The 25992-nt window shown below is 75.0% G+C and overlaps 2 protein-coding genes across 5 annotated transcripts; one reads left to right on the top strand and one right to left on the bottom strand.

Moving 5' to 3' along the window:
• Positions 1-254: 254 nt before the first annotated feature.
• Positions 255-12837, top strand: LIPE (lipase E, hormone sensitive type). Of its 4 annotated transcripts, none has more exons than XM_054811781.1 (11): positions 255-301; positions 2437-2950; positions 4323-4413; positions 4514-4659; positions 5500-5685; positions 6224-6518; positions 7509-7736; positions 8910-9059; positions 9665-9942; positions 10793-11956; positions 12005-12837. In XM_054811781.1, the coding sequence occupies exons 2-11, from the start codon at positions 2438-2440 to the stop codon at positions 12827-12829; spliced, it is 3876 nt and encodes a 1291-aa protein (XP_054667756.1). In that variant the 5' UTR covers positions 255-301; position 2437; the 3' UTR covers positions 12830-12837. The 4 variants fall into 4 exon arrangements, with proteins under 4 accessions (XP_054667756.1, XP_054667757.1, XP_054667755.1 ...); XM_054811782.1 differs by having other exon boundaries at positions 10793-11765; positions 11893-12015; XM_054811780.1 differs by having other exon boundaries at positions 5527-5685; positions 10793-12837.
• Positions 12838-14953: 2116 nt separating this feature from the next.
• Positions 14954-25570, bottom strand: LOC129200425 (multiple epidermal growth factor-like domains protein 8; the record flags this gene model as incomplete). Its single annotated transcript, XM_054811778.1, has 10 exons — positions 25418-25570; positions 23894-24104; positions 21497-21711; positions 20323-20530; positions 19112-19274; positions 18596-18788; positions 17962-18132; positions 17451-17581; positions 17181-17313; positions 14954-16009 (listed from the first exon to the last, which is right to left on the bottom strand). Coding segments are annotated over exons 1-10 (2634 nt in total), but the record flags the coding sequence as incomplete, so codon positions are not given.
• Positions 25571-25992: the final 422 nt, after the last annotated feature.

Here is a 25992-nt window from a genome sequence, read left to right as displayed (position 1 = left end):
AGCCCCTGGCGGGTCAGGGGTCAGGGGTCAGGGGTCGCGGCCCCCCCCCCCCCCCCAATAAAGGCCTCAGCAAAGCGCCGACTCCGCGCGCCGGGTCAGGGGTCATGACCCCGCGGGTCGCGCCGGGACGGGACGGGGGGGGGGACGGGTCCGGCGCGGGACCGGGGGGGGAATGCGCATGCGCAGCTGGGAGGGGGCGGGGATAGTTGCCAGGCGACGCGCACGACGCGCGGCGGCGATTGGGCGGCGCGTGTCACGTGGTCCGGAAGCGGCGGGACGGGGCGGGTGCAACGCAGCGCAGGTGGGCGGGAGGCCCGAAACGGGGGGGGAAGGGACCCCCAAATTAATGGGGGGGGTCCGGAACGGGGGGGGAAGGGACCCCCAAATTAATGGGGGGGTCCGGAACGGGGGGGGAAGGGACCCCCAAATTAATGGGGGGGTCCGGAACGGGGGGGGGAGGGACCCCCAAATTAATGGGGGGGGCCCGGAACGGGGGGGGAAGGGACCCCCAAATTAATGGGGGGGGGCCCGGAACGGGGGGGGAAGGGACCCCCAAATTAATGGGGGGGTCCGGAACGGGGGGGGGAAGGGACCCCCAAATTAATGGGGGGGGGTCCGGAACGGGGGGGGGAAGGGACCCCCAAATTAATGGAGGGGGGTCCGGAACGGGGGGGGGGGAGATCGGGGGGGTCACCATGGGGGGGGGGGGGGCGCCAGGCCCGAAACGGGGGGGGCTGTGAGCGGGGGGGGGGGGCACGAACCCGGGGTCGGCCCCGTGCCCCACGGCTGCCCCACGGCCAAGCGGGCCGGTCCCCCTGCACCCCCGTGCCCCCCCGGTCCCCCTGCCCCACTGCCCCCCTGTGTCCCCCCGGTCCCACTGCCCCCCCGTGCCCCGTCCCCCCGTGCCCCCCCGGTCCCCACTGCCCCCCCGTGCCCCGTCCCCCCGTGCCCCCCCGGTCCCCCCTGCCCCACTGCCTTGCTCAACCCCGCAGCCGCTGCCCCAGACACCCCGGTGCCCAGCGCCGCCCCCCCCCCCCCCCCGTGCTCCCGGCCTGGGGTTCTGCGTCACGGGGGGGTGTGGGCCCCTGTGCCCCCCTCTGCCCCCCCCACCCCCTCTGCCCCCGTGCCCGGCCAGCCCCACCCCCAGCGCGCCCCAGGGGCCCCCCCAACCCCCCCCCCCCCCATCCCCTGCTGCTCCGGCGTCTCCTCACGGGGCACCAGCCCCCCAGAGCTGAGCTGAGCCCCTGCCCCACTGCCCCCTGCCCCACAAGTGACCCTCACCCCCTGCCCCACAAGTGACCCTCACCCACTGCCCCACAAGTGACCCTCACCCACTGCCCCACAAGTGACCCTCATTGACTGCCCCCTGCCCCACAAGTGACCCTCACCCCCTGCCCCACAAGTGACCCTCACCCCCTGCCCCACAAGTGACCCTCATTGACTGCCCCCTGCCCCACAAGTGACCCTCGCCCCCTGCCCCACAAGTGACCCTCATTGACTGCCCCCTGCCCCACAAGTGACCCTCACCCACTGCCCCACAAGTGACTCTCACCCCCTGCCCCACAAGTGACCCTCATTGACTGCCCCCTGCCCCACAAGTGACCCTCACCCCCTGCCCCACAAGTGACCCTCATTGACTGCCCCCTGCCCCACAAGTGACCCTCACCCCCTGCCTCCTGCCCCACAAGTGACCCTCGCCCCCTGCCCCACAAGTGACCCTCACCCCCTGCCCCCTGCCCCACAAGTGATCCTCGCCCCCTGCCCCACAAGTGACCCTCATTGACTGCCCCACTGCCCCCTGCCCCACAAGTGACCCTCGCCCCCTGCCCCACTGCCCCCTCCCCACAAGTGACCCTCACCCCCTGCCCCACTGCCCCCTCCCCACAAGTGACCCTCACCCCCTGCCCCACAAGTGACCCTCGCCCCCTGCCCCACAAGTGACCCTCACCCCCTGCCCCACTGCTTCCTGCCCCACAAGTGACCCTCACCCCCTGCCCCCTGCCCCACAAGTGATCCTCGCCCCCTGCCCCACAAGTGACCCTCATTGACTGCCCCACTGCCCCCTCCCCACAAGTGACCCTCACCCCCTGCCCCACTGCTCCCTGCCCCACAAGTGACCCTCGCCCCCTGCCCCACTGCTCCCTGCCCCACAAGTGACCCTCACCCCCTGCCCCACAAGTGACCCTCACCCCCTGCCCCACTGCTCCCTGCCCCACAAGTGACCCTCACCCCCTGCCCCCTGCCCCACTGCCCCGGCCCTGCAGCCCAGCCCAGCCCCGGCCGCCTCCCAGGGGTCCCCCCCGTCCCCGTGCAGCCCCCCCCACCCCCGGCCTCCCGCTCCTCCCGGAGGGGGGGGGGGGCGGAGGGGCCGGTTCATAAGCGGGCGCAGTGGGGCGCCCCCCCCCCACCCCCCCTTGACCCCTCCCGCCCCGGCAGCATGGACGCCCGGCCGCTGTTCCAGTCGCTGCAGGCGCTGGCGGACGACAACGCCTCCTTCTTCCAACGGAGCGGCACCGAGAGCGGCCGCCGCTTCGCCGCCGCCTTCGCCGCTCTGCGGGAGCACGGCCGGCGCCTGGAGCCCGCGCTGCGACATTTCGCCCGCCTCTACCACCGCTTCGACCTGGACGAGGCGACGCCGGGCAACGGTTACCGCAGCCTGGTACAGACGGCGCGTTGCTGCCTGGCCCACGCCGTCCACAAGAGCCGGTACGTGGCCGCCCACCGCCGCAGCGTCTTTTTCCGCGCCGGGCACAACGTGGCCGAGCTGGAGGCGTACTGCGCCGCGCTGGCCCAGCTGCGCGCCCTGCTCTGCCTGGCCCAACGGCTGCTGGCCCACAACCGCCCCGGCTGCCTCTTCCCGCCCGAGGACGACGGCCTGAGCGAGCTGGTGCTGCGCGAGTACAGCACCATGCACAACGGCTGCTTCTACGGCCGCTGCCTCGGCTTCCAGGTGACGGGGAGCGGGGACGGGATGGGGGGGGGGGGTTTTGGGGGGGATGGGGGGTGCGGGGATGGGGGGTTTGGGGTGCGGGGATGGGGGGTTGGGGTTGTGGGGTGTGGGGATGGGGGGTTTGGGGTGCGGGGACGGGGGGTTGGGGTTGTGGGGTGTGGGGATGGGGGGTTTGGGGTGCGGGGATGGGGGGTTTGGGGGGGTTTGGGGCTGTGGGATGCGGGGACGGGAGGTTTGGGGTGCGGGGACAGGGGATTTGGGGGCTGGGGGGTGTGGGGCTGGGGGGTTTGGGGGGTTTGGGGCTGTGGGGTGCGGGGACAGGGGGTTTGGGGTGCAGGGACGGGGGGTTGTGGGGTGTGGGGACGGGGGGTTGGGGCTGGGGGGAGTTGTGGGGTGCGGGGACGGGGGGTTTGGGGGGGTTTGGGGCTGTGGGATGCGGGGACGGGAGGTTTGGGGTGCGGGGACGGGGGGTTTGGGGGCTGGGGGGTGTGGGGCTGGGGGGTTTGGGGGGTTTGGGGCTGTGGGGTGCGGGGACGGGGGGTTTGGGGGGATTTGGGGGTTGTGGGGACGGGAGGTTTGGGGTGCGGGGCTGGGGGGAGTTGTGGGGTGCGGGGACGGGGGGTTGGGGTTGTGGGGTGCGGGGATGGGGGGTTTGGGGGGGTTTGGGGCTGTGGGGTGCGGGGACAGGGGTTTGGGGACATGGAGATGGGTTTGTACGGGACGTGGGGACACGCAGGGACACGCAGGGACACGCGGAGACATGCGGGGACACGGTGACACGTGGTGACAGGCAGGGACACGCGGTGACACACAAGGACACGCGGTGACACGCGGGGACACACGGTGACAGGCAGAGGGACACACGGAGACACGCGGGGACACAGGGACACGCAGTGACACGCGGGGACGCGCAGTGACACACAAGGACACGTGGTGACACGTGGGGACACACGGTGACACAGGGACACACAGGGACACGCGGGGATGCGCAGTGACACACGGGGACAGGCAGGGACACACGGGGACACGCGGTGACACACAGGGACATGCGGGGACAGGCAGGGACACACAGGGACATGCGGGCACACACGGGGACACGCGGTGACACACAGGGATGCATGGGGACACGCAGGGACACACAGACACACACAGGGACACGCGGAGACACGCGGTGACAGGCAGGGACACGCGGTGACACACAAGGACACACGGTGACACGCGGGGACACACGGTGACACGCGGGGACACACGGTGACAGGCAGGGACACACGGTGACGCAGGGACACACGGGGACACGCGGTGACACACGGGGACACGCGGTGACACGCAGGGACACACGGGGACACGCAGTGACACGCGTGACCCCCCGCAGTTCGCCCCGTCCATCCGCCCCTTCCTGCAGACCATCGCCATCGGCCTCGTCTCCTTCGGGGAGAACTACAGGCGCGACGACACGGGGCTGGGTGAGCGCGGGGGGGGCCCGGGGAGGTGGGGGGGGGGGGGGTCCCCGGGTGCCAGCCCACCCCGTCACCTCCGTGTCCGTGTCCGTGTCCCCCCCCCCAGGGGTGGCGGCCGGGTCCCTCTTCACCAGCGGGAAGTTCGCCATCGACCCCGAGCTGCGGGGGGACGAGTTCGAGCGCCTGACGCAGAACCTGGACGTGCATTTCTGGAAGAGCTTCTGGAACCTCACCGAGACCGAGCTGCTGGCGGTGAGCAGGGACCCCCGGGACCCCCCAGACCCCCCCAGACCCCCTGGGACCCCCCGGGACCCCCCAGACTCCCTGGGACCCCCCAGGACCCGCCCAGACCCCCCGGGACCCCCCGGGACCCCCTGGGACCCCCCCAGACCCCCTGGGACCCCCCTGGGACCCCCCAGGACCCCTGGGACCCTCCCCCAGACCCCCCGGGACCCCCCAGATCCCCCTGGGACCCCCTGGGACCCCCCGGGACCCCCCCGGGACCCCCCCAGACTCCTGGGACCCCCCCAGACCCCCCAGGACCCCCCCAGACCCCCCTGGGACCCCCCCAGACCCCCCCAGACCCCCTGGGACCCCCTGGGACCCCCCCCCAGACCTCCCGGGACCCCCCCAGACCCCCTGGGACCCCCCCCAGACCCCCCAGGACCCCCTGGGACCCCCTGGGACCCCCCCAGACCCCCCCAGACTCCCTGGGACCCCCCCAGACCCCCTGGGACCCCCCCAGGACCCCCCCAGACCCCCTGGGACCCCCTGGGACCCCCCCCCAGACCTCCCGGGACCCCCCCAGACTCCCTGGGACCCCCCCAGACCCCCCAGGACCCCCCCAGACCCCCTGGGACCCCCTGAGACTCCCCAGACCCCCTGAGACCCCCCAGACCCCCCCTGGGACCCCCCCGGACCCCCCAGACCCCCACCCCCGGCGCAGCGGTGTCCCAGGGGCACGGGGGTCCCACGGCGGGGGCAGAGGGAAGGGGCCGTGCGCCGTGGGGGGCAGCACCGGGGGTCCCCACTGCCGGGGGGGGGGGGGGCTGTCAGCGGGGGGGGTTCCCTGACGCCCCCCCCCCCCCGCAGTCGGTGGCCAGCATGACGGCCACGCAGGTGGGGGTGTGCCGGGCGCTGGCGGTGCCCCCCGAGCCCCTGGAGCTGCCGCTGGCGGCCGACCCCTCGGTCACCGTCACCATCGCCCCCCCCGTGGCGCACACCGGCCCCGGCCCCGTCCACATGCGGCTGCTGTCGTACCACGTGCGCGAGGGGCAGGTGAGGGGGGGGATTGGGGGGGGGGGGGGTGGGGGGGGATTGGGGGGGTGGGGGGGCAGGGGGGGTGGGTGAGGGGTGGGGGGGATTGGGGGGGGATTGGGGGGCAGGTGAGGGGTGAGGGGGTGGGGGGGGCTGGGGGGCAGGTGAGGGGTGGGGGGGATTGGGGGGGATTGGGGGGGTGGGGGGGGCAGGGGGGGTGGGGGGGTGGGGGGGCAGGTGAGGGGTGGGGGGGCGGGTGAGGGGCTGGGGGGGATTGGGGGGGGATTGGGGGGGGCGGGGTGAGGGGTGGGGGGGCAGGGGGGCTGGGGGGGCAGGTGAGGGGTGGGGGGGCTGGGGGGCAGGTGAGGGGCGGGGGGGGGATTGGGGGGGGTGGGGGGTGGGGGGGCAGGTGAGGGGCTGGGGGGATTGGGGGGGGATTGGGGGGGGTGGGGGGGGCAGGTGAGGGGCTGGGGGGGCGGGTGAGGGGCAGGGGGGGGCAGGGGGGGGCAGGGCTGTCCGCTCGGCGGGGGCTCATCCCCCCCCACCTCCCCCCCCCCAGGACAGCGCGGCGCTGAGCGCCCTGACGCGCGCCGAGGGTCCGCGGGCGCCGCTGCTTTGGCGGCGGGGGCCCCCCCTGCCCCCCTCTCCCGCCCTGCTGGTGCATTTCCACGGGGGGGGGTTCGTGGCGCAGACGTCGCGCTCCCACGAGCCGTACCTGCGGGGGTGGGCGCGCGAGCTGGGGGCCCCCATCCTGTCGGTGGATTACGCGCTGGCCCCCGAAGCCCCCTTCCCCCGCGCGCTCGAGGAGTGCTTCTACGCGTACTGCTGGGCGCTGCGCAACTGCCGCCTGCTGGGTGCGGGGGGGCGGGGGGCTGCTGGGGGGCAGGGGGGTGGGGGGCTGCTGTGGGGCGGGGGGGTTGCTGTGGGGCAGGGGGGCTGCTGAGGGGTGGGGGCTGCTATGGGGCTGCTGTGGGGTGGGGGGGTTGCTGGGGGGGGCTGCTGTGGGGCATGGGGGCTGCTGTGGGGTGGGGGCTGCTATGGGGCTGCTGTGGGGTGGGGGGGCTGCTGTGGGGCAGGGGGGTGGGGGGGGCAGGGGGGTGGGGGGCTGCTGGGGGGCAGGGGGGCTGCTGAGGGGTGGGGGCTGCTATGGGGCTGCTGTGGGGTGGGGGGGCTGCTGGGGGGTTGCTGTGGGGCAGGGGGGCTGCTGTGGGGCTGCTGTGGGTTGGGGGGGCTGCTATGGGGCTGCTGTGGGGCAGGAGGGACTGCTGTGGGGCTGCTGTGGGTTGGGGCTGCTGTGGGGCAGGGGGGCTGCTGTGGGGCTGCTGTGGGGCGGGGGGGCTGCTGTGGGGCAGGGGGGCTGCTGAGGGGTGGGGGCTGCTATGGGGCTGCTGTGGGGTGGGGGGGTGCTGTGGGGCAGGAGGGTTGCTGTGGGGCTGCTGTGGGGTGGGGGGGCTGCTGGGGGGTTGCTGTGGGGCAGGAGGGTTGCTGTGGGGCTGCTGTGGGTTGGGGGGGCTGCTGTGGGGCAGGGGGGCTGCTGTGGGGCTGCTGTGGGGCGGGGGGGCTGCTGTGGGGCAGGGGGGTTGCTGTGGGGTAGGGGGGCTGCTGTGGGGCTGCTGTGGGGCAGGGGGGTTGCTGTGGGGCGGGAGGGCTGCTGTGGGGCAGGGGGGCTGCTGTGGGGCTGCTGTGGGGCAGGGGGGTTGCTGGGGGGCAGGGGGGCAGGGACCCTGCGATGGGCTCAGGCTGTGTGGGGGGCGTGGTGCTGAGGGGAGCAGGATGCGGCCCGTGCCCCCCAACCATGCCCCCCCCCCTTTCCCCGTGTGTCCCCCCCGTGCCCCCCCCCCCAGGTTCGACGGCGCAGCGCGTGTGCCTGGCGGGCGACAGCGCGGGGGGCAACCTGTGCCTGACGGTGTCGATGCGCGCGGCCGCGGTTGGGGTGCAGGCGCCCCACGGCATCGTGGCCGCGTACCCCGTGACGCTGGTGCAGGCGGCCGTGTCGCCCTCGCGCCTGCTCACCCTGCTCGACCCGCTGCTGCCCCTCAGCGTGCTCTGCAAGTGCCTCAGCGCCTACGCAGGTGGGGGGCACGGGGGGGCGTGGGGGCACTGGGGGTGTGGGGGGCACGGGGGGGTGTGGGGGGCAAGGGGGGTGTGGGGGGGTGTGGGGGCACGGGGGGTGTGGGGGGCAAGGGGGGCACGGGGGTGTGGGGGGCAAGGGGGTGGGGGGGATGTGGGGGGAGATTGGGGGGATGTGGGGGTACGGGGGGTGTGGGGGGATGTGGGGGGCGCGGGGGGCAAGGGGGGCAAGGGGGGCGCGGGGGGATGTGGGGGGCAAGGGGGGTGTGGGGGGGTGTGGGGGGCACGGGGGGGTGTGGGGGGGTGTGGGGGGCAAGGGGGGCGCGGGGGGATGTGGGGGGCAAGGGGGGTGTGGGGGGCACGGGGGGGTGTGGGGGGCAAGGGGGGCGCGGGGGGATGTGGGGGGCAAGGGGGGTGTGGGGGGGTGTGGGGGCACGGGGGGTGTGGGGGGCAAGGGGGGCACGGGGGGGCGTGGGGGGCAAGGGGGTGGGGGGGGATGTGGGGGGAGATTGGGGGGATGTGGGGGTACAGGGGGTGTGGGGGGCAAGGGGGGCGCAGGGGGATGTGGGGGGCACGGGGGGTGTGGGGGGCGTGGGGGGGTGTGGGGGGCACGGGGGGATGTGGGGGGCAAGGGGGGCGCGGGGGGGCATGGGGGGCAAGGGGGTGGGGGGGATGTGGGGGGAGATTGGGGGGATGTGGGGGTACGGGGGGTGTGGGGGGATGTGGGGGGCAAGGGGGGCGCGGGGGGGCGTGGGGGGCAAGGGGGTGGGGGGGATGTGGGGGGCAAGGGGGGCGCAGGGGGATGTGGGGGGCACGGGGGGATGTGGGGGGCAAGGGGGGCGTGGGGGGCAAGGGGGTGGGGGGGGATGTGGGGGGAAATTGGGGGGACATGGGGAATACGGGGGGTGGGGGGACGTGGGGTGGATGGGGGGCACGGGGGGATGTGGGGGGCAAGGGGGTGGGGGGATGTGGGGGGGGCATGGGGGGGGTGTGGGGACGTGGGGACGGGGGGGAGAGCAGGGTGGGGGGGGACATGGGGGGCGTGGGGGGAGATGGGGCCAGGGAGGTTGGGGGCGCAGGATGGTTTGGGGGTGTGGGGGGGACATGGGGGTGCGCTGCCCCCCCCCCCCCCAGTTGTCGGAGCGGTGGGGGACCCCCCTGCCCGGCCCCTCCAGGCACGGAGGGGGAGCCCGAGCCGCCCCCCCTGGAGCCCCTCGGCCCCACACGGCTGCTGCGGCGCGACACGGCCCTGCTGCTGCGCGACCTGCGGCGGGGGGCGGCCGCCTGGCTGGGGGGGCTCTTCCGCAGGGCCCCCCCCCACCCCGGTACGCACCAGCGCCGTGGGGGGCGGCTCGGGGGATTGGGGGACGCGGGGGGTCTGGGGGGGGGGGGGACACGGGGGGGCTGGGGGACCCTGGGGGTGTTTGGGGACCGGGGGGGCAGTGGGGGTCTCTGGGGGGGACCCTGGGGGTGTTTGGGGACCTGGGGGGCAGTGGGGGTCTCTGGGGGGGACCCTGGGGGTGTTTGGGGACCTGGGGGGCAGTGGGGGTCTCGGGGGGGGACCCTGGGGGTGTTTGGGGACCCGGGGGGCAGTGGGGGTCTCGGGGGGGGACCCTGGGGGTGTTTGGGGAGCCGGGGGGCAGTGGGGGTCTCGGGGGGGGGACACGGGACCCTGGGGGTGTTTGGGGACCTGGGGGGCAGTGGGGGTCTCGGGGGGGGACCCTGGGGGTGTTTGGGGACCCGGGGGGCAGTGGGGGTCTCGGGGGGGGACCCTGGGGGTGTTTGGGGAGCCGGGGGGCAGTGGGGGTCTCGGGGGGGGACCCTGGGGGTGTTTGGGGACCTGGGGGGCAGTGGGGGTCTCGGGGGGGGACACGCGGGCTTGGAGAGACGGGCGGGGAGGTTTTGGGGTCCTGACGCCCCCGCCCCACAGAGCCCGGGCGCAAGAGCATCTCGGAGGGGGCGGGGGCAGCGCAGCAGCGGGAGGAGGAGGAGGAGGGGGAGGAGGGGGAAGCCCCCCAGGACGGCGAGGGGACCCCCGAGGACGGGGGGGACGCCCTGGAGTACCCGGACGAGTTCCAGCCCCTGCGCAGCCGGGGGCCCCCCGCCCGCTTCGACCTGCGCCCCGCGCCCCTGGCCAGGAACCCCTACGTGTCCCCGCTGCTGGCCCCCGACGGCATGCTGGGGGGGCTGCCCCCCGTCCACCTGGTGGTGAGTGCCCCGGCCCCACGGCCACGGGGGGGGACACACACACGGGGGGGGACACGGACCCCCACGGCCACTGCGGGGGGGGACACGGGGGGGACACGGACCCCCACGGCCACGGGGGGGGGGACACAGGGGGGACACGGACCCCCACGGCCACCCAGGGGGGGACACGGACCCCCATGGCCACTGAGGGGGGACGACACAGACCCCCACGGCCACCCAGGTCCCCAAACACCCCCAGGGAGGGACACGGGGGGGACACAGACCCCCACGGCCACGGGGGGGGGGACACGGACCCCCACGGCCACCCAGGGGGGGACACGGACCCCCATGGCCACTGGGGGGGGGGACACACGGGGGGGACACGGACCCCCACGGCCACCCAGGGGGGGACACGGACCCCCATGGCCACTGGGGGGGGACACACGGGGGGGACACGGACCCCCACAGCCACTGAGGGGGGACGACACAGACCCCCACGGCCACCCAGGTCCCCAAACACCCCCAGGGACGGACACGGGGGGGGACACAGACCCCCACGGCCACTGGGGGGGGGAACGACACAGACCCCCACAGCCACCCGGGGGGGACACACATGGGGGGGACACAGACCCCCACGGCCACTGGGGGGGACACACATGGGGGACACACAGACCCCCATGGCCACCCAGGTCCCCAAACACCCCCAGGGACGGACACGGGGGGGGACACGGACCCCCACGGCCACTGGGTGGGGGAACGACACAGACCCCCCACGCCCCGACGCGTCCCCACAGACGCCACCCCACATCTCCACTGGTGTCCGTGTCCGTTCCCCCCCCCCCCGTGACCCCCCCTTCCCCGTGCCCCACAGGCCTGCGCGCTGGACCCCATGCTGGACGACTCGGTGGCGCTGGCCCGGCGGCTGCGGGCATTGGGGCGGCCGGTGACGCTGCGCGTGGTCCCCGATCTGCCCCACGGCTTCCTCAGCCTGGGCCCCCTCAGCCCCGAGACCCGCCAGGCCACCGCGCTCTGCACCCGCCTCATCCGCGACATCCTCCACCCCCCCGGCGCCCCCCCGGACGGCTCCCGCCGTGGGTCGCTGCTGCTGGGGGCGCGGAGAGAGAGTCTGGCCCCACAGGACGGCTCCCGCCGTGGGTCGCTGCTGTTGGGGTCCCGCAGGGAGAGTCTGGCCCCACACGACAGCCCCCGCCGTGGGTCGGTGCTGCTGGGGGCACGGAGGGAGAGTCTGGCCCCACACGACAGCCCCCGCCGTGGGTCGCTGCTGTTGGGGGCGCGGAGGGAGAGTCTGGCCCCACAGGACGGCTCCCGCCGTGGGTCGGTGCTGCTGGGAGGCCGCCGCGAGAGCTTGGCGACCCACGGCGTGGGGGGCACGGCGAGCCTTGGCTCCCCAGCTGCAGCGACCCACGGCCTCAGGGCTGCAGCGACCCACGGCATAGGGGATGTGGGGGGCCCTGGAGCCGCCCCGACCCACGGCTCGGCGGCTGCGGCCAACCCCGGCGCGGGGGGCACAGCGACCCACGGCGACGGCACCGCCCTGACCCACGGCGGCAGCTCTGCCCCAGTGACCAGCTCCAGCACTGCTCTGACCCACAGCGTCGGGGCTGAAGGTGGCAGCGCTGCCCCGCCCCACGGCATCGGGGCCCCCTCGACCCACGGCGCCAGCATCGCCCCAACGGACGGCACCAGCGCCGCACTGACCCACGGCATCGCGGCTGCCCCGACCCACTGCAACGACGCTACCCTGACCCACGGCATTGCGGCTGCTCTGACCCACGGCACCGGCGCTGCCCTGACCCACGGTAACGACGCTGCCCTGACCCACGGCACTGGCGCTGCCCTGACCCACGGTAACGACGCTACCCTGACCCACGTTGATGGCACTGCCCTGACCCACGGCACCGGCACCGCCCCGACCTGTGGCACCGGTGCTGTCCTGACCCACGGCACCAGCAATGTCTTGACCCACGGCACCGGCGCTGCACTGACCCACGGTAACGACACTGCCCTGACCCACATTGACGGCACTGCCCTGACCCACGGCACTGGCACTGCCCTGACCCACGGCACCGGCGTTACCCTGACCCACGGCACCGGCGCTGCACTGACCCACGGCACTGGCACTACCCTGACCTACGGCACCGGCACTGCACTGACCCACGGCACCGGCACTACCCTGACCCACGGCACTGGCGTTACCCTGACCCACGGCACCGGCGTTACCCTGACCCACGGCACCGGCGCTGCACTGACCCATGGCACCGGCACTGCCCTGACCCACAGCACCGGCACTGCACTGACCCACGGCACTGGCACTACCCTGACCCACGGCACTGGCACTACCCTGACCCACGGCACCGGCGCTGCACTGACCCACGGCACCGGCACTGCCCTGACCCACGGCACCGGCGCTGCACTGACCCACGGCACTGGCACTACCCTGACCCACGGCACCGGCACTGCACTGACCCACGGCACTGGCACTACCCTGACCCACGGCACCGGCGCTGCACTGACCCACGGCACCGGCACTGCCCTGACCCACGGCACCAGCGCTGCACTGACCCACGGCACCGGCGTTACCCTGACCCACGGCACCGGCGTTGCACTGACCCACGGCACCGGCACTGCCCTGACCCACGGCACCGCCCCAGCCCATGGGCCCACGGCCACGCTGCCCCACGGCGCGGGGTCCTCGCTGACCCCCGAGGCCAGGGCCCCGTCCCGGCGCCCCTCGGCGCAGCCCCCCCTGTGCTGTGGGGCGCTGGCGGAGGGGGCGGCCCCCACCCCCCCGGCCGGCCCCGTGGCCCCCCCTGGCCAGCGGCACAGTGGGGCCCAGCCGCTCCCCCGCCGCCCCAGCGGCCCCGCGGGCCGTGAGGTGGGGTCCTGAGCCCTGGGGGGGGGGGGTCCTGAGCCCTGGGGGGGGGGTCCTGAGCCCTGGGGGGGAGGGGTCTTGAGCTGGGGGGGGGTGTCCTGAGCCCTGGGGGGGGGGTCCTGAGCCCTGGGGGGGGGGTCCTGAGCCCTGGGGGGGAGGGGTCTTGAGCTGGGGGGGGGGGTCCTGAGCCCTGGGGGGGGGGTCCTGAGCCCTGGGGGGGGGGTCCTGAGCCCTGGGGGGGAGGGGTCTTGAGCTGGGGGGGGGGGGTCCTGAGCCCTGGGGGGGGGGGGTCTTGAGCTGGGGGGAGGGTCTTGAGCCCTGGGGGGAGGGGTCTTGAGCGGGGGGGGGTCCTGAGCCCTGGGGGGAGGGGTCTTGAGCTGGGGGGGCAATCCTGAGCGGGGGGGGGGGGGGGTCCTGCAGCATGAGGGGGTCCTGAGCTGGGGGAATCCTGAGCTGTGAGGGGTCCTGAGCCGCGGGGGGGCAATCCTGAGCCCTGGGGGGGGGGTCCTGAGCTGGGAGAGAGGGTCCTGTGGCATGGGGGGTCCTGAGCCCCGTGTGGGGGGGTCCTGAGCCCCGGGGGGGTCCTGAGCTCTGGGGGGGGGGGTCCTGAGCCCCGGGGGGGGGGGTCTGAGCCCCGGGGGGTCCTGAGCCCTGGGGGGGGGGGGGTCCTGAGCTCCGTGGGGGGGGGTCCTGAGCCCGGGGGGGGTCCTGAGCTCGGGGGGGGGGGGGTCCTGAGCCCCGGGGGGGGTCCTGAGCTCTGGGGGGGGGGTCCTGAGCCCCGTGGGGGGGGGTCCCGAGCCCCGGGAGGTCCCGGCCGATCGCACGGAGCCGCCTGCGCTGCGGGGGGGGGGGGGGGGGGGGGGGGCGGGGTCAGCCCTCGTCTCCATGGCGACGCGGAAGGCCCCGCCCCCCCCTTTGAGGGCGCTTCTGCGCAGGCGTCGGGGCGGGGGCGGGGCTACGCAAACGGCGTGGGAGCGGGAGCCGCGCGTGGCAGCCACGCAAAGGGCGTGAGGCGGGCGTGAGGCCTACGCAAGGCGCGTAGCTGCCACGGAAACGGCCGCGTGTCCCCTCAGGGCCCGGGGGCTGCCCGGGGTGCGGAGCCTCCTGCGGCACCGGGTACGGCAGCAGAGCCGGGGGGTCCCGGGGGGCTCGGGGGGCCCTCGGGGGTTCGGGGGGTCCCGGGGGCCGTGGGGATCCCAGGGGTTCGGGGGGGTCTTGGGGGTTCCGGGGGGGCTTGGGGGGCCCTGGGGGGCTCAGGGGGTCCCGGGGGTTCGGGGGGTCCCGGGGGCCGTGGGGATCCCAGGGGTTCGGCGGGTCCTGAGGGGCTCGGGGGGGTCCCCCCGGGGGGGGGGGGGGTTGGGGGTCTGGGTGCTCCCCCTAAGCCTGGGGGGGGTTGGGGGCGCCCCCAAGGGCAGCAGGGACTGGGGGGGGGGGGGGGGGCGGGACACAGGCGGGGTTGGGGGGTGTCTCTGGGGGGGGACCCCGAGGGGTTTTGGGGGGCCCTGGCTGACACCTCCCCCCTTCCCCCCCCCAGGGCTGCTGCCCGCGAGCTGCGCTGTCCCCCCCCCAAACCGCCGGGATTCACCCCAAAGCGCGGGGTGTTGTTCCCCCCCCCCCCAATAAACACAACCCCCCCCCCTCCCCCCCCCGCGTCCTGCTGATTTCAGGGGTGCACCGCGGGGGGAGGGGCACGAACGGTGTTTATTGACACCCCCCCCCCCACAGCTGGGGGGAGGGGCACAGACGGGGGGGCAAGGAGCCTCCCCCCCCCCCCCCAAATATCCTGGAGTGACACCCCCCCCCCCAATAAATACAGATGTAAAGGGGGGGGCAGCACCCCGACATTCCCCCCCCCCCCCAAAAATAGAGGGCAACGCGCTGCCCCCCCCATACTGGAGCGTTTTGTGTCGGGGGGGGCAGCCCCAGCCCCCCAACAGGAGTGATGCGCTGCCCCCCCCCCCCCCCAAATCCAGGGGTGCTGTGTGGGGCAGCCCCTGCCCCCCCCAAACGTTGGGGTAACGCATCGCACCGCCCCCAAAATACTGGGGGGGGGGGGGGGCAGTGCCCCACGCCTCCCTGCAAACATGGGGAGCGGTGCAAACCCCCCCCCCCCAAAGTCCAGGGGTGCCCCCCCCCCCCCTCAGAGCGCCATGGAGGTGAGCTCGTGCGCCAGCCCCCCCTTGCGCGCCGGGGGGCCCCCCCCCCGTACTCCTGCAGCCCCTGCCGCAGCGTCACCAGGGCCGAGGCCAGGGCGGCTCGGTGGGGACCCCGCGGCCCCCCCGGCAGCTGCAGCAGCAGCGTGGCCACCGCCGCCACCCCGTCCTCGGTGGGCTCCAGCGTCACCGGCCCCGCGCCGGGCTGGGGGGGGAGCGGGGCGCCGGCGGGAAGCGGGGGTCGTCGTCGGGAAGGGGGTCCGGGGGGCGCCCCCCGTTCGAAGCAGACGGTGACCTTGGCGAAGGGGCGGCTCGCCATCTTGCTCATCTCCTGGAGGTGCCGGCGCTGCTCGTGGCGGGCGTCCAGCCCCTGCTTGGCCTTCCAGAGCAGGACGCAGAGCGCGAGGAAGAGGAAGAAGCAGGAGAAGAAGACGGAGAAGAAGACGAAGAGGTCGATGTGGGCCTGGTCCTGGCGGAAGAAGAGCAGCCCCTGCGAGGGGCCGCCCCGCGGGCCCCCCACCCCCAGCAGCAGCAGGTAGAAGCGGCTGGACTTGAGGGGGTGCAGGGCGTGGGGGTAGGTCAGCACCAGCCGGTCCCGCACCCCCCGCACCACCAGCGCCGCCGCCGCCTCCCGCACCGTCAGGTAGGTCACCAGCCCGCCGGCGCGTTCCTCCCGCAGCCGCGTGGCGTTGGCGTTGGCGGCGGCGGCGGCGGAGGAAGCGTGGGGGGTCTGGAGGCGGACGACGTGGCGGCCGGTGGCGGGGTCGACGTCGACGGCGAAGGTGTCGTAGGCGGTGGAGACGAAAAGGTCGACGCCGCCGAAGGTGACGTCCAGCGTGATGCGGATGTCGACGTTGGTGAACTTGGGCTGGACGCCGAAGAGGACGGTGCGGCCGGGCCCCAGGTGCTGGAGCTGCGGCTGGTGGAAGCAGTTGCTCTGCGAGGTGGGGTCCAGGCAGTACTCCTGCTCCACCGCCATCAGCCGGTAGCACTGCTGCCCCCCCACCGGGTGCCCGTGGAACGAGTCGCGGCACTTGGCGCACTGGGGGGGGGGGGACACACATGGAGAGGGGGGGGGCTCAGCGGCACCGTGGGGACGGGAGCACGGCGGGGGGGGGGTGGGGACGGGGGGCGTGGGGATGGGGGGGTGGGGATGGGGGGCTGAGTGCGGGGGCAGGGAGGACGGGGTGAGGATGGGGTGGGGGGGCGACACAGGGGGGGATGGCAGGGACGTGGGAGTGGGGGCGACACGGGTGTGGGGACGACACGGGTGTGGGGACCACAGGGGTGTGGGGACCACAGGGGTGTGGGGACGACACGGGACGTGGGAGTGGGGATGACACGGGTGTGGGGACGACACGGGTGTGGGGACCACAGGGGCGTGGGAGTGGGGATGACACGGGTGTGGGGACGACACGGGTGTGGGGACCACAGGGGTGTGGGGACGACACGGGACGTGGGAGTGGGGATGACATGGGTGTGGGGATGACACGGGTGTGGGGACCACAGGGGCGTGGGAGTGGGGATGACACGGGTGTGGGGACCACAGGGGTGTGGGGACGACACGGGACGTGGGAGTGGGGATGACACGGGTGTGGGGATGACACGGGTGTGGGGACGACACGGGATGTGGGGATGACACGGGTGTGGGGGATGACACGGGTGTGGGGGATGACACGGGTGTGGGGACGACACAGGACACAGGTGTGGGGACGACACGAGACGTGGGAGTGGGGATGACATGGGACACGGGTGTGGGGGATAACACGGGTGTGGGGGATGACACGGGTGTGGGGACGACACAGGACACAGGTGTGGGGACGACACGGGACGTGGGAGTGGGGATGACATGGGACACGGGTGTGGGGGATAACACGGGTGTGGGGACGACACGGGACATGGGAGTGGGGGTGACACAGGACACGGGTGTGGGGATGACACGGGTGTGGGGACAACACGGGTGTGGGGACGACACGGGTGTGGGGGACGACACGGGTGTGGGGGATAACATGGGTGTGGGGACAACACGGGACGTGGGAGTGGGGACGACACAGGACACGGGTGTGGGGACGACACGGGTGTGGGGGATAACACGGGTGTGGGGACAACACGGGTGCGGGAGTGGGGCCAACCCGGGACGGTTCCCATGGGGACGTGGGCACACGGGGCGCAGCGGGGGGGTTGGGGGGGGGTGCGGGTGCCGCCGCGCTGACCTGCTGCTTGTAGCAGTCCTTCTTGTCGGCGGGGCTGCCGCCCTGGCAGCTGCCGGTCTCGGTGTTGTTCTGGCAGGGACACCCCGTCCCGTCCAGCTCGTTGCACGTGTCCGCGTGCCCGTTGCACTGACACCTGGGGGGGGGGGGGAGGGGGAAGCCGTCGCACCAGGCTCGCACGAGGACGCCCCTCGCACGAGGGTGTCATCATCCCCCCCATCGTGTGTGTCCCCCTCCCGGCACGAGGACCCCGCCTCGCACGAGGGTCCGTACTTGGTGCAGGCGCCGTCGAGCAGGAAGAAGCCGGGCCGGCAGCCGTCGCAGCGCTCGCCCACGCTGTTGTTCTGGCAGTTGACGCAGACGGCCGCCTCCTCGCTCGGCCCCTCCGACACCCACGTGGGGATCTGGGGGGCAGCGGGGTGGGCGGGGGGGGGGGGGCACGGCCGCCCCACGGGAGGAACGGGGATCCCCCACCCCACCCCCCCCGCCCCCCGCCGGCAGCAGAGGGGTGGGGGGCAGGCAGGGGGAAATGGGGAGCCCCAGGACCCCCGGGGTGTGGGGCAGGGTGAGATGGGACACACACCACCCCCCCCCCCAGATGTGGGGCAGATGATGGGGACAACCCCCAGGATGTGGGGCAGGGTGAAACAGGGGACCCCCCCCCCCCCAGACATGGGACTGGTGAGCGGGACACCCCCCCCCCCCACCCCCCCTCCAGCCCGTTGCCGTGGGGCAGCCCCGGGGGACCCCCCCCCAGCCCCGTGCCGTGGGGCGCCCCACTGACCATGGCGGGCTCGAGGGGGAAGCGCGCGGGGTCGCGGCGGGCGCGTTCGTACTCCTCCCGCGAGATGCAGACGGCGGCGTTGTGGCGGCAGAAGCTGCGGCACGGCCGGCACGAGCCCCCCGCCCGCGCCGAGCCCACGAAGAGGGGCCGGCACCGCTCGCACTGCGGGCCCTGCCGTGGGGCAGGCTCAGCTCACCCCACGGCCTGCCCCACGGCCGGCCCCACAGCCCGCCCCATGGCCTGCCCCACGGCCGGCCCCACAGCTCACCCCACAGCCCGCCCCATGGCCTGCCCCACGGCCTGCCCCACAGCCCACCCCACAGCCTGCCCCACAGCCGGCCCCACAGCTCACCCCACGGCCGGCCCCACAGCTCACCCCACAGCCCGCCCCACGGCCTGCCCCACGGCCCGCCCCACAGCCCGCCCCATGGCCTGCCCCACGGCCTGCCCCACAGCCCACCCCACAGCCCCCCCCACACCCTGCCCCACGGCCCTCCCAGCTCCCCTCCCTCACCTGGGTCCCCAGCAGCCTGTCGCACCACCCTGCCACCCCCCTGCCCCACAGCCCCCCCCACAGCCCCCCCCACACCCCGCCCCACACCCTGCCCCACACCCTGCCCCACGGCCGCCCCACCTTGGTGTTGTTGAAGCACTGGAGGCACTGGTCGCGGGCGGCGGGGCCGCGGCACTGGCTGTGCCCGTTGCACTGGCACTGCACCGAGCAGTTGTGCCCCACGTAGCCGAAGTGGCAGCGGCAGCGGTTGGGCTCCACGCACGTCCCGTTCACGCAGCCCTGCTCGCACACCGGCCGGCACAGCCCCGTGGCGCTGCGGGGAGGGGCTCGCACGGGGGCACGGCAGGGCACGGGGGGGGGGGGGGGGCACCCCGTGCATGCGTACGCGCTCCCCGCACGCTCCCGGGGCTCGCTCGCACGAGGGGGGCACCGGGGTGGTGCGAAAGCCGCAGGCGTGCCGCCCGGCAAACACAGGCGGGGCACTGAGCGTGACCTGTGCGATGCCCTCGTGCAAGCTCACCCGCGCACGCTCACGAGGGCCCTTTGCTCTGTGCGGCGCCCCAGAGCCGGTGCAAACCCCTGGGGGGGCTGCACCCTCCCTCCCCTCGCACGCCCGCCCCTCGCACGCCCGCTCACTTGTCCAGCGTGTAGCCGCTCTTGCACGCGCAGCGGTAGCCGTGCGGGAGGTCGTGGCAGTCCTGGGTCTCGTTGCAGTCGTGGTGCCCGTTGAGACACTCGTTCTCGGGGGGGCAGCCCAGGAACGCCCACTCCGCCTCCGCCCCGCACGCCTGCGCCAGCCCTGGGCCGGCAGGGAAGGGGCTGGGGGGGGGAACGCGGCTTCCCCTGCCCCCCATAGCCCCCCCGACACCCCATAGCCCCCCCACCCCCAGGCCCCCCATAACCCACCCCACAGCCCCACCCCACAGCCCCATCACCCACCCCACGGACCCATAACCCACCCCACGGACCCCCAGCCCACAGCCCCATAACCCACCCCATGGACTCACAGCCCACCCCACAGCCCCATAACCCACCCCACGGATCCATAACCCACCCCACAGCCCCATGACCCACCCCACGGATCCATAACCCACCCCACGGATCCATAACCCACCCCACAGCCCCATGACCCACCCCACGGACCCATAACCCACCCCATGGACTCACAGCCCACCCCACAGCCCCATAACCCACCCCACGGACTCACAGCCCACCCCACAGCCCCATAACCCACCCCACGGACCCATAACCCACCCCACGGACCCCCAGCCCACAGCCCCATAACCCACCCCACGGACTCACAGCCCACCCCACAGCCCCATGACCCACCCCACGGATCCATAACCCACCCCCACAGACCCCCCCAGCCCACCCCACAGCCCCATGACCCACCCCACAGCCCCATAACCCACCCCACGGACCCATAACCCACCCCACGGACCCCCAGCCCACAGCCCCATAACCCACCCCACGGACTCACAGCCCACCCCACAGCCCCATGACCCACCCCACAGCCCCATAACCCACCCCACGGATCCATAACCCACCCCACGGATCCATAACCCACCCCACGGATCCATAACCCACCCCACAGATCCATAACCCACCGCACGGACCCATAACCCACCCCACAGCCCCATGACCCACCCCACGGACCCATAACCCACCCCATGGACTCACAGCCCACCCCACAGGCCCATAACCCACCCCACGGACTCACAGCCCACCCCACAGCCCCATAACCCACCCCACAACCCCATAACCCACCCCATGGACCCATAGCCCACCCCACAACCCCATAACCCACCCCACGGACCCATAACCCACCCCCCAGCCCCCCGGCGTACCGTGGCGGGGGCCGTGCAGGCCTCCCTCCAGGCAGCGGCCGCTGCCGTTGTGCCCACGGCGGGCGCACCAGCCGCAGCGGGGCTGGCGGAGGCAGCGGGAGCACTGGGGGGCCCCCGCGCACCCCGGGGTGCAGCTCTCCGGCCCCCGCAGCAGCCGCCCGCACGCCCCGGCCGCGCACCGCAGGGGGACGTAGCTGGGGCTCATGCACTGGGGGGGGGGGGGGGAAGGGGGTCGGGGGGGGGGCCCTGTGCCCCACGGCTGGCCCTGTGCCCCCCCAGCCGCCCCCTGTGCCCCACGGCCCACCCCACACCTGGCTCCCCAGTCACCCCTTGGTGCTGTGGCACCCCCAGCCCCCCCAAGCCCCACAGCCCCCACGACTGGACCCCCCCAAGCTCCTGTACAGGGCCCCCCCCCCCCCCACACCTCTGGCCCCCCCAAGTACCCCCCCACCCCCGTCCAGGGCTCCCCCCCACCTCCCCACCCCACAACAGGACCCTCTGACCCCGTCCAGGGCTCCCCCCCCCACACCTCTCTGCCCCCCAAGCACCCCCGTACCCCCCAGGCCAGGACCCCCCCACACCTCTCTGCCCCCCCAAGCACCCCCACGCCCCCATCCAGGGCTCCCCCTGCCCCCCAGCACCCCCATCCAGGCCCCCCCCGCCCCTCTGCCCCCCCCAGGCCCCCCCACCTCTCTGCCCCCCAAGCACCCCCGTAAACCCCAGGCCGGGACCCCCACACCCCCGTCCAGTGCTCCCCCCACCTCTCTGCCCCTCCAGCACCCCTGTCCAGGCCCCCCCACCTCTCTGCCCCCCCCACCCTCTTGCCCCCACACCCCCACACCCCCATCCAGGGCTCCCCCTGCCCCCCAGCACCCCAGCACCCCCATCCAGGCCCCTCACCCCTCTGCCCCCCAGGCCCCCCCACCTCTCTGCCCCCAAGCACCCCCACACCCCCATCCAGGGCTCCCCCTGCCCCCCAGCACCCCCACACCCCCATCCAGGCTCCCCCTGCCCCCCAGCACCCCCATGCAGCCCCCCAGGCCCCCCCACCTCTCTGCCCCCAAGCACCCCCACACCCCCATCCAGGGCTCCCCCTGCCCCCCAGCACCCCCACACCCCCATCCAGGGCTCCCCTGCCCCCCAGCACCCCCCAGCACCCCCTGCAGCCCCCCACCTGCTGCAGGCTGACGCTCCAGACGCAGCGCTGCCAGCCGCCGTCCGCCCCCTTGGAGGCCAGGCAGAGCGGGCAGGAGCTGTGGTTGTGGCAGGGCGTGGGGCAGGGCAGGGGGGGCGACGACTCCACGGGCATGGGGGACACGTTGAGCAGCGAGTGGCTGAAGCACGTCCAGTCGTAGGTGGGCTGCACGCTCAGGATGCGCCGCGTCTCGCCTGGGGGGTGGGGGTACGGGGGGGTGGGGGGGGGGTGCAGGGGTATGGGGGGGTGGGGGTACGGGGGGGGGGGGGGGGGTGCAGGGGTATGGGGGGGGTGGGGGTATGGGGGGGTGGGGGGGGTGTGGGGGGTATGGGGGGGGGTGGGGGGGTGCAGGGGTATGGGGGGGGTGGGGGTACGGGGGGGGTGGGGGGGTGCAGGGGTATGGGGGGGGTGGGGGTACGGGGGGGTGGGGGGGGTGCAGGGGTATGGGGGGGGTGGGGGTATGGGGGGGTGGGGGGGTGCAGGGGTATGGGGGGGGTGGGGGTATGGGGGGGGTGGGGGTGGGGGTACGGGGGGTGGGGGGGTGCAGGGGTATGGGGGGGTGGGGGTATGGGGGGGTGTGGGGGGGTGCAGGGGTATGGGGGGGTGGGGGTACGGGGGGGTGGGGGGGGTGCAGGGGTATGGGGGGGTGGGGGTACGGGGGCATGGGGGGGTGGGGGTATGGGGGGGGGGATATGGGGGGCACGGGGGTATGGGGGGGTGTGGGGGGGTGCAGGGGTATGGGGGGGGTGGGGGTACGGGGGCATGGGGGGGTGGGGGTATGGGGGGGGGGGGATATGGGGGGCACGGGGGTATGGGGGGGTGGGGATACAGGGGGGCACGGGGGCTATGGGGGGGGCACTGGGCACCCCAGCAGGCCCCCAGTGGCCCCCCAGCAGCCCCATGGCCCCCCAGCAGCCCCCCAGCAGCCCCCCAGCAGCCCCATGGCAGCCCCCCAGCAGCCCTATGGCCCCCCAGCAGCCTCACAGCAGCCCCATGGCAGCCCCATGGCCCCCCAGCAGCTCCCCAGCCCCATGGCAGCCCCCCGGCAGCCCTATGGCCCCACAGCAGCCCCATGGCTCCCCAGCAGCCCCCCAGCCCCACAGCAGCCCCATGGCAGCCCCACGGCCCCCCAGCAGCCCCATGGCAGCCCCATGAACCCCCAGCAGCCCCCCAGCAGCCCCCCAGCCCCCCAACAGCCCCACGGCCCCCCAGCAGCCCCATGGCTCCCCGGCAGCCCCATGGCAGCCCCACAGCAGCCCCACGGCCCCCCAGCAGCCCCACGGCTCCCCAGCAGAGCCCCATGGCAGCCCCACGGCTCCCTGGCAGCCCCATGGCAGCCCCCCAGCAGCCCCACGGCCCCCCAGCAGCCCCATGGCTCCCCAGAAGCCCCAAGGCCCCCCAGGAGCCCCCCAGCCCCCCAGCAGCCCCCCAGCAGCCCCCCAGCCCCCCAACAGCCCCACGGCCCCCCCAGCAGCCCCATGGCTCCCGGCAGCCCCATGGCAGCCCCACAGCAGCCCCACGGCCCCCCAGCAGCCCCATGGCTCCCCAGCAGAGCCCCATGGCAGCCCCACGGCTCCCTGGCAGCCCCATGGCAGCCCCACAGCAGCCCCACGGCCCCCCAGCAGCCCCATGGCTCCCCAGAAGCCCCAAGGCCCCCCAGGAGCCCCCCAGCCCCCCAGCAGCCCCCCAGCAGCCCCCCAGCCCCCCAACAGCCCCACGGCCCCCCAGCAGCCCCATGGCTCCCCGGCAGCCCCATGGCAGCCCCACAGCAGCCCCACGGCCCCCCAGCAGCCCCATGGCTCCCCAGCAGAGCCCCATGGCAGCCCCACGGCTCCCTGGCAGCCCCATGGCAGCCCCACAGCAGCCCCACGGCCCCCCAGCAGCCCCATGGCTCCCCAGAAGCCCCAAGGCCCCCCAGGAGCCCCCCAGCCCCCCAGCAGCCCCCCAGCAGCCCCCCAGCCCCCCAACAGCCCCACGGCCCCCCAGCAGCCCCACGGCTCCCCAGCAGCCCCATGGCAGCCCCATGGCCCCCCAGCAGCCCCATGGCTCCCCAGCAGAGCCCCATGGCAGCCCCACGGCTCCCTGGCAGCCCCATGGCAGCCCCACAGCAGCCCCACGGCCCCCCAGCAGCCCCACGGCCCCCCAGCAGCCCCATGGCTCCCCAGAAGCCCCAAGGCCCCCCAGGAGCCCCCCAGCCCCCCAGCAGCCCCCCAGCAGCCCCCCAGCCCCCCAACAGCCCCATGGCAGCCCCACAGCAGCCCCACGGCCCCCCAGCAGCCCCATGGCTCCCCAGCAGAGCCCCATGGCAGCCCCATGGCAGCCCCCCAGCCCCCCAGCAGCCCCCCAGCAGCCCCCCAGCCCCCCCCGGGGCCGTACCGGTGCGTTTGAACTGGCGCGTCCACATGCACTTGCCGGAGGCCGTGCACTTGGGGCAGTCGGAGGCCTCGCACGACACCTCGGAGCAGTTGGCGGCGGCGAAGATCTCGCGCTGGTTGATGCGACAGTCGTTCTCCGACGTGCAGCTCCCGCCGCTGCCGATGCACGCGCCCTCGGGGCAGTTGGTGCACCACTTGCACTGCGGGGGGGCCTGGGGGGCTGTGGGGTGAGGGTTGGGGGGGGATGGGGGGGGGGGCCTGGGGGGTTCCAGGGGGGTCCTAGGGGGTCCTGGGGGGTTCCAAGGGGTCCTGGGGGGTCCTGGAGGGTCCTAGGGGTTCCTGGGGGGTCCCAAGGGGGTCCCAGGGGGTCGTGGGGGGTCCTAGGGGGTCCTGGGGGGTCCCAGGAGGGTTTCCGGAGGGTCCCAGAGGGGTACCGGGGGGTCCTGGGGGGTCCCAGGAGGGTTCCAGAGGGTCCCAGAGGGGTACCGGGGGGGTCCTGGGGGTCCCGGGGGGGTCCTAGGGGGTCCTTGGGGTTCCAGGGGGTCCTGGGGGGTTCCAGGGGGGTCCTGGGGGTCCTAGGGGGGGTCCTAGGGGGTCCTTGGGGTTCCAGGGGGGTCTCCTGGGGGGTCCTAGGGGGTCCTAGGGGGTCCTTGGGGTTCCAGGGGGGTCCTGGGGGGTTCCAGGGGGGTCCTAGGGGGTCCTGGGGGGTTCCAGGGGGGTCCTGGGGGGTCCCAGGGGGGTTCCAAGGGGGTCCCCAGGGGGGTCGTGGGGGGTCCTAGGGGGTCCTGGGGGGTTCCGGGGGGTCCCAGGGGGGTCCTGGGGGGTCCTGGGGGGGTTCCAGGGGGGTCCCAGGGGGGTCCTAGGGGGTCCTGGGGGGGGTCCTAGGGGGTCCTGGGGGGTTCCAGGGGGTCCCAGGGGAGTCCCAGGGGGGTCCTGGAGGGTCCTGGGGGGTCCTGGGAGGTCCTGGAGGGTCCCAGGGGGGTCCCAGGGGGGTCCTACGGGGTCCTGGGGGGTCCTAGGGGGGTCCTAGGGGGGTCGCATTGGTCCGGGGGGGATCCAGGGGGTCCCAGGGGGTCCTGGAGGTCCTGGGGGGTCCCAGGGGGGTCCTAGGGGGTCCCGGGGGGTCCTGGGAGGTCCTGGAGGGTCCCAGGAGGGTTCCAGGAGGGTGCCAGGGGGGTCCTGGGGGGTCCCAGCGGGATCCCAGGGGGGTCCCAGGGGGTTCTGGAGGGTTCCAAGGGATCCCAGGGGGTCCCAGGGGGGTCCTAGGGGGGTCTTGGAGGGTCCCAGGGGTCCCAGGGGGGTCCTGGAGGTTCCAGAGAGTTGCAGGGGAGTCCCAGGGGGTCCCAGGGGGTCCTGGAGGTCCCAGGGGGGTCCCGGGGGTCGCATTGGTCCTGGGGGGGGATCCAGGGGGTCCCAGGGGGTCCTGGAGGTCCCGGGGGGTCCCAGCAGGGTCCCGGGGGGGGGTCCCAGGGGTCCCAGTGATCCCATTGGTCCCGGGGGGGTCCCAGGGGGTCCCCCCGCTCACCGGGACGCCGTGCCGCAGGGCGTGGGGGTGCTGGGCCAGGCACTCGCTGCAGGTCCGCAGGCGCCGGCAGTCCTCGGGGGAGCGCGGTGTCGGGGAGCAGGCGGCGGGGCCGGGGGCGCAGCCCAGCCTGCCGGATTTGCATCTCATTTGCATGCCCCGCCCACTCACCCCCCCCCCCCAATTCGTACCCCCCAGCTGCACCCAGCCCCCCCCCCCCCAGCACCCTGCACGCCCCATGGCCCCCAACTGCCCCGTAACACCCGGCTGCCCCCCGTGCCCCACACCCCACAGCCACCCCCTGTGCCCCACGGCTGCCCCCCACCCCACAGCTGCCCCCTACCCCACAGCTGCCCCCCACCCCACAGCTGCCCCCCCATACCCCATGGCTGCCCCCCTGTGCCCCACAGCTGCCCCCCCATACCCCACAGCTGCCCCCCGTGCCCCACACCCCACAGCCACCCCCCCTACCCCACAGCCGCCCCCCACACCCCACAGCCGCCCCCTGTGCCCCACGGCCGCCCCCCACGCCCCACGGCCGCCCCCCACACCCCACAGCCACCCCACACACCCCATGG

Source organism: Grus americana, unplaced genomic scaffold (assembly GCF_028858705.1).
Source record: "Grus americana isolate bGruAme1 unplaced genomic scaffold, bGruAme1.mat scaffold_114, whole genome shotgun sequence".
NCBI lineage: Eukaryota > Metazoa > Chordata > Aves > Gruiformes > Gruidae > Grus > Grus americana.
Note: the sequence above shows the minus strand (reverse complement) of the source record. Positions and strands in the feature narration are given on the sequence as shown.